The sequence below is a fragment of the Macrobrachium rosenbergii genome, chromosome 50, assembly GCF_040412425.1.
Source record: "Macrobrachium rosenbergii isolate ZJJX-2024 chromosome 50, ASM4041242v1, whole genome shotgun sequence".
Lineage (NCBI taxonomy): Eukaryota > Metazoa > Arthropoda > Malacostraca > Decapoda > Palaemonidae > Macrobrachium > Macrobrachium rosenbergii.
The window spans coordinates 32,371,656-32,379,078 of record NC_089790.1 but is presented as its reverse complement, the minus strand read 5'-3'; the positions used below and the strand labels follow the sequence as shown (position 1 = coordinate 32,379,078).

The 7,423-nt window shown below is 35.3% G+C and overlaps 2 protein-coding genes and 1 long non-coding RNA gene across 3 annotated transcripts in view; all 3 read right to left on the bottom strand.

Annotated features, from left to right (window-relative positions):
- Positions 1 to 2,466, bottom strand: part of LOC136832850 (uncharacterized) — a 28,729-nt gene extending 26,263 nt beyond the window's left edge. The window contains exon 1 of the mRNA XM_067094511.1: positions 2,331 to 2,466. Coding sequence (XP_066950612.1) covers positions 2,331 to 2,466 — 136 coding nt within the window. The remainder of the gene's footprint in view (positions 1 to 2,330) is intronic.
- Positions 2,467 to 2,468: 2 nt separating this feature from the next.
- On the bottom strand, positions 2,469 to 3,704 carry LOC136832849 (zinc finger MYM-type protein 1-like). The gene is made up of 2 exons (XM_067094510.1): positions 3,151 to 3,704; positions 2,469 to 2,958 (listed from the first exon to the last, which is right to left on the bottom strand). Exons 1-2 carry the CDS (start codon positions 3,702 to 3,704, stop codon positions 2,469 to 2,471), a joined length of 1,044 nt encoding a protein of 347 aa, XP_066950611.1.
- A 329-nt stretch (positions 3,705 to 4,033) lies between these two features.
- LOC136832892 (uncharacterized) lies at positions 4,034 to 6,167 on the bottom strand. The gene is made up of 2 exons (XR_010851351.1): positions 5,916 to 6,167; positions 4,034 to 4,546 (listed from the first exon to the last, which is right to left on the bottom strand). It is a non-coding gene; the product is annotated as an uncharacterized lncRNA (long non-coding RNA).
- Positions 6,168 to 7,423: the final 1,256 nt, after the last annotated feature.

The following is a 7,423-nucleotide window of genomic DNA, read 5'->3' as shown; positions in this document are numbered from 1 at the left end:
CCTTCCCTGTGCTTTGAGTGCCCACCATTTCCTTACTACATCACACTTGGTCCGGGGCAGACTCGAAATGAAGCATTCAGTTTTTGTGACATCTTCCCTTGTGTCTTGTCTCTTGTCTCATCTTCACTGTCACTTCCGAGCTGAATTTTTCCCTTCTATTATATACCCGTTTTCAACTATCAACTGCAGTAGACGAAGACAAGCGTCTTGCCTTCCTCTGCCTCCGGGGTTTTGGAATACCCACTGGCACTGCAGAATCGATAGCAGTCGGTATTGAATCCATTTCTAAGGATGGATGGTGACGATAGTCTTGGTTTGTGTTGTTTGAAGAGTCCGACAGTCCGCAAAAATTAAAAGAAAACAAAACACCCGGAAAATAAATAATTTTGATTTCAACAATAATATATAGATCACAAGGTTAATATCATAAGTAATAAATATATTGGATTTTTGGTCTAAATTTTTATTAAAATAATGGCTTAAATCGTATATTCATGGACTGTAACATAACATATTTTCCGCTATTGTTAGCGGATCTTCCCTTAAAAGTTTCTTATAAACATACTCTTTTTTCATAGCTATGAGATTCTCTCAGAGCGTTGATAAAACACTCTTAGAAATTCCTCTTAACTATGAGTGATTGAGTGACTTATAAGGGAATATTTATGAGATTTCATAAGACCTATGATAAATACGGCCCCTGGTGTTTTAGTATACTTGTAGAATAAAACTGCATAAGCATAGTTGTTAGCAGGTTTATTTTTTGCTTTTTACTGATAATAGTATTCTTTGGAGCACATGTTCACAAACCAGCCAAATTTCCCACCAAATGCAAAATTTCCCCGCTAAACCAAGAAAAACCAGCCAAATCTAGTGGGAAAACCACCAAACTGGGAACCCTGGCGGACCTTCCTTCTTCCCAGTTCTCACACCAATTGAGTGAGCAGCGGGGAAATGGGCCAATGGTTCCTTTTTCGTTCGTCATAGAGAGGAAGGAAAAGGGTAAAACGTCCCAAATCATCCTTATAGTGTCCAACAAAGGGAACCTTTTTCATTTGTAAATTTTTTTACTTTGAGATGGGAAAAGAGCATGCGCCTATATCAGGTGACCCGAAATTCAGTTACCAGTCTTTCCTTTGCCGCGAAAATGGCTGGTTACGACCGCGCCGCAAACATAGCTGTTTACAGTCGCGCAGAGGAAAAATGCCCGAACTTTTCCCGCGTCGACAGTAGTATCTTGAATGTCACCAGTGCTCCAACTTTTTTTCCCCTTAAACAAATTCGATCAACTTGTCACTCAGTTTCAGACACCCACATGTCATCCTTCTGTCAGTATAGTATTCAAATTTTCATTTGTACCCTGAATGTTGTAAATGGAGGAGTAAAATTGAGCGTCACCCTCAAGTAGATTTAACATCATCAGGGCCCAAGCATCACCCTTTCAGGCCCCGGTACTGGCATAAATTCTGGGCCCTTCCCACATTAAAAAAAACAATAAATAAATGAACAATAATAATGATGTTAATAATAATAATAATAATAATAATAATAATAATAATGGAAAATAAAAAATGTAAAGTAATCTATCAAAAATATTAAAATACAAACTGGGAGTTATCGGGAGACTGCTGAACTCCGATTTCAATGAAAAATATAAATAAAATTAATAATAATAATAATCATAATAATATAGCTTACAAGATGAATAGAATATATCAAATTATCTCAACTGATGTCTGAACACAAGGCTAGTAACTAAATAAGTACCATATTTTTTTATTGAAAGGATAATTCAGGAATACTGAAAGACTAGGCATGAAGACTTTTTAAACTATTTTTATTAAGTAATCATGCAATTGTGCAGAAACAGTAAAACTTCACAACTAATTAGATCAGTTTTGCTTTTCTTGCCTTCTTTCTGGCAAAATCACTGATGACTGAGGTATAATCAACAGATCTAGCCAATTTATTCTCAATGGACAAGAGTGCCAAATGTGACAAGCGTTCCTGGCCCATGGTTGCTCTTTTAAATGTTTTTATATTAGACAGTTTACTGAAGCTGCGTTCAGCTTCGGCAACTGTGACAGGCAATGTACAGAATATACGTAAGGCTATGCATATTTCACTAAAAACTGGTTGAAGCTTTTTGCAGTATATTTCATTCAGTAAGTTAAGGGAGTTAGTTCTTGTTCTGAATGGAAAGTAGATCTAAATATTTTCTTTAGATGCAGCATTTCACTAACAAAATTACATGACAGATCTAAAAGAATATTTTTTGAACCAGGCATTTTGAAGCATCTTCTAGCTCAGCTTCACTCAAAGAAACATACTTAAGATTGCCTTGAAAGTGTCACATATGCCCTTTACTGCTTGGAATCTCTGATCCATGTCAGTGACAATATAATCTAAAGTACAATAGAAAACATTAATTCTGAAATCTGATTCCTCATCTGATTCTTTAGTCATCTCTACACCTTCATCCAGTGCCTCATCATGAAATCTTTTACGTTTTCCTCTCTTCCTGGAAATCTTGGCATAATGCCCATGGAAGTAGCAACATGATGTGCCTCTGATAATATGTCAGCCCACTTGTCTCGTAGCTGCCTGAGTTCTGCACATAGGTCAGAGATGAGAGACATTTCTGATTCAAGTGATATTCCACGAGACTGGATGATCTTATTTCGTAAATCAATGCTTGAAAGAACTTTAAACCAAAATGCAGCTAAAACAATAGCAGAATATGATGTGAAATACAATTTCAAAGACCTAACTTCTGCCCGCATTTCATGAGTCATACAAGAATTATCAAGTGATTTGTCTAAGGCAGTAAGAATACCTGGCAAGTGAGTTGAAACTGGACGAACAGCATCCACACGTGCACTCCAACGGGTGTCAGACTGTGAGTGAAGTGAAGAAGGAATTTCCTCTTTTAAAATTTTCCATCTTGCTGGACTACCACTAAAAGAACACATAAAGGCGCTGAACACAACCAAAGAATGTGACAGTCTCTGGACATAGTGCAGCTGCATGAACTCCTGTTAAATTAAGTGTATGAGCACCACAAGGGAAAACTCTGCTAGATTATTTTTCTTATGCAGACGTGCTTGAACACCTTTCACTTTTCCTGACATGTTTGACCCATTATCATACCCCTGCCCTCGACAATCACTGAAAGGTATCTTATAATGATCTAACCTGGAAAGCACCATATCTCCTATATCTTCTCCAGTTTTCTTATGAAACATTATGAACTCTATGAATCTTTCATGAATCTCAAACATATCTGAGTGATCATCTTTAGTTAAAAACCTCAGAATTAAAACATTTTGCTCAAGGTGTGCCACATCTGGAGTTGAATCTACGATTATTGAGTAGTAGATGGCTTGCTGTCTTTCATCAAGTATTGAGCTTAGAACTTTCTTAGCACATAGTTCAATAAATTCATTCTGACTCTGCCATGATAAGTAATGAGCTTGACCTTGCATAGTCTTGCCCTCAGTTTGAGCCTTTTTTACCTTTGCTAAATGTTCGTGAGTGATTCTGTCATATTTACCTAAAAGCTCTAGAATTCCCAGAAAATTGCCATTTCGTGGATCCCCTATTACATTGTTGTCTCCCTGAAATGGCAGGCCTCTTGAGGCACAGTGCAAGGTAACATCCAATAGTCTCATTAAAATTGCTCTCCACTCCTCTGTTTCATTCATTATCTGTTTTTGAAGTTCATGGTCTCTACCCCATGTCCACCAGTGATAGGTCTAACTCTTTCCATTTGCAATAACTTATTTTATGAACCACACTATTTTCATGCTCAGGAAGCCTAACGTAAAGTTTTTCCACTTCTGTACATATGGCGAAAAGCCTTCTTTCCTGGCCAATAAACTACGATGACTTAGATTTTTTCTGTAGAAAATAGTAAGCATGGAAAACAGAACATAGCTTTCTTTTCCTTACTCCAAACAAGCCAGTCACGGTAATGTTTCTCTCTGTTGTTTGCTGAGCTAGAGTAAAGAAACATATCGGAGAAAGAATTACCTTTCATGTCTTTAGGAATCATTTTAATAATCTGTAACATTACTTCGGCCTTTGGTACACCTAATGATACTATATTTTGTCGCAAATTGTCTGTGATATGGTCTGGCCATAATCCAACATCTGCTAAATCTACTTGCTGAGTTTGAGCTTGATCTTGAATACTTTCACTAACAATATCAACTGCAGCCTCTTCAGATGATTGTAACTGAAAGACTGAATCAATATCTAAATCAACTGTGACAACTGAGCTAGAACCTGGGTCATGTTTATCAGATTGAAGGTCAGCTGTTGTGTCTGACTTGTTTGTAGACGCTATGGCTAACTCATCGCCCTCTTTAGCTTTGGGGCATTCATCCGATTCAGCACTTTTTAAGAACTGAATTATTGGTTGGAGCCCTTTAGCTTCCCTTTCTTTTCTCTCCTTTCGCTCCTTACGTTTCTGAAAGCCTGACTTATGCACGTAGGCACACATGCTGACTATGCACAAGATGAACACGTCTGCGACTCTGCACACCTGCAACATGATGACATTGCCTATTATAGCTTAGTAATGAAGAATGTCACACTACAACTGCTCTAGGGCCAGGCTACCATTATTATACAGGATTTGGAGAAATTTTATCTCTGAACTGTTTTCTTGATGATTTATTGTAAACATAATAAATATAAACATATAACATATATATATATATATATATATATATATATATATATATATATATATATATATATATATATATATATATATATATATATATATATATATATATATATACATGCGCACTATTGTTATACGCACAGACATATGTATGTATGGCTGAATATTTAGTTCAGGCACAGTAAAGTTATTAAAAAAAATACATTGTGATATCTGGCAAATATTAGCAGATGAGATACCAATAAAATCGCCTCTACCCAGGTGATCTCATTTCCAACACTATCAAAAGTATTATATTGTTTAGTTTCTCTAATCATGTCCCATTGTGTGTGTGTGTGTGTGTGTGAGTGTCTGGGAGGGTGTGCCGTGTGCGTATGTGTGAGTCAATAGTGTCTGGGTGGGTGTGCGTGTGCAAGTCTGAGAGAGAGAGAGAGAGAGAGAGAGATTTAAACTTTAAGAGACTGCATTTTTTCTTGGTCTGCGTCTGGCTGTACCGTAGGCTATGCAAAATATTGTAGTAGCATGAGGGGTTGGTTACTATAAAAAAAAAAAAACTTGTTATGTACTTAAAGTTAACCTATGTGAACTGTGAAGTAATCAAGTTTTTAATGTATTGCCAAAACTTGCCAATGGGCTAGTTATATAGTGCCACAACCTTCAATATTTTGTGTGCCAAAATGATCGTTTTCGTTGACTACTTGCCAAAGAATAGAGAGCTTAATTAATTAGGCTATTACTTTAGGCCCTCGCCCTGTAAGCCTAATATTCTTGCCATTTAAAAATACATTTGGCACCTTCCACTAGTATGCATTTTATCGTTTCTTCAAAATAATTGTCTTTAAAATCAAAGTATGTTGTTTTATAATATATATTTTCTTATATTTTTACATATTTCTTATTTTTTTGGTAATATGTTTGTACGTAGGCTATGTTTGTAGCCTATGTAGGCTATGTATGTACGTACGTACGTATGTATGTATCTGTATGTGTGTGTTTTGTGTATGCTTGCATATGTACATGAGGAATATCATTATTTCATTACATAAACTATAGGCATACATGCCAAATCACTGGGCTAGTTTCAATAGAAGCTGAAGCCTATTTAACGTTAATCAGGAATTTCAGTTATAAATTTTTCACAACTTCAGATTCATCAAACATAGGCTATAGTGGAAACAATAGGACGATACCGGATAATGACATAAATCATAACATTATAAGTTACCTTACAAGATGAGTAGGCTTAGACGTGGTTAGAGTAAATCCCGTGATCTCACGTCGACTTATCACTAATTCACAATGAATAACACAATTGTCTTCTGACCTGAACTGTCCTTGCTAATGGATGCAACAGGAAGTCATGCACAACAGCCTTCTAAGCATATAGGCTAAAGCGTAGTTTGTTGCTTTCGGATTCCGTTACCACTAAGTTATAGTAAATCGAGTGATCTCAGGTAGACATATCACTGTGAACAACACTTATCTTCTAACCCAACGTATGGAGCAGGGAACCAAAGTTGACAGCAGGTTCAAAACATGTAGGCAGGCTACAGCGCAGTTTGTTGCTATTCGGATTCCGTTACCACAGATGTTTTATACCAAGTCACCAAAGGTTGGCCAAGAGCTAAATTTGTTTACAATGATTGTATGCGAAAGATTCCCAAATATTTTTATAAACTCAGACGCTCTATGAAAATTTCTCATCTAACAGAAATGAGCATTTGCAAATTACAATACGAATTAGGTGAGATAAGAATAAAGGGCTTCCTAAGCTATAAACTGTAGTTAGCTCCCGGCCTAAGCGGTTCAATAAATTAATGTATTTGTTAAAGGGATTTATGGGCCCCTTGAGCATCTTTTGCTCCCATGATTTTGTTTATAAAAGTCTGGGGCCCATGACAAACAGTGACATAAACTTTTTATTTTTTAACTATTAATTTAACTCAGTGATCTGGTTAACTAATATCAAATAAATAAATAAATACATAAATTTATAGGTAGGGGCCTAAATGAATAAATAAATAGATAAATAAATGAATAAATAAACAAATAGATATATTAATTATCAAGTATATAAACAAATCAATAAACAAAAATATATATAAATATATATTAGAAAATGAAAATATTATCTGCTTCATATATATATATATATATATATATATATATATATATATATATATATATATATATATATATATATATATATATATATATATATATATGTATGTATATATATATATATATATATATATATATATATATATATATATATATATATATATATATATATAAGCTGCTTTCACGGGCCCCACAAACTGCCGGGCCCCAGGACTGCAGTACCCTTTTCCCCCCCCATACTTTGGCCCTGAACATCATGTAAGTGTATTTGATGAACCTGTAATGTGAATCTATTGTAATGAACCTTTAATGTGATTGCATTGTAAATTGGACTTACCCCAATTTTATTTTCATCATATGTTTCATTAGGTGAATAGAATCGCCAGTAATTTGTGTCGTGCAAGTATCCTCAGAACAGTCCTAGTGGATCGTAAATCATATAGTAGGGCTTGAATAACTGTATTAAAAGCCACAGTAAGATTACTCGAAACTAGGACCTCCAAATTTGCCTTGTGCAACATTTTCAATAGATAACTTACAATTGAGTTGAGAATGTTTCTGTAGAATGTAATTGCTTGTAGGCTGACTGATTACCTGACAAAAGTTTAACCT

Bases quoted from the DNA above. Each gene is read 5' to 3' on its own strand.
- LOC136832849 (XM_067094510.1), bottom strand. From the start codon at position 3,704: ATGAATGAAACAGAGGAGTGGAGAGCAATTTTAATGAGACTATTGGAT. The intron at 2,959-3,150 runs GTATGATAATGG...GTGTTCTTTTAG, and splicing joins AGTGATTGTCGAGGGCAGGG to TGGTAGTCCAGCAAGATGGA.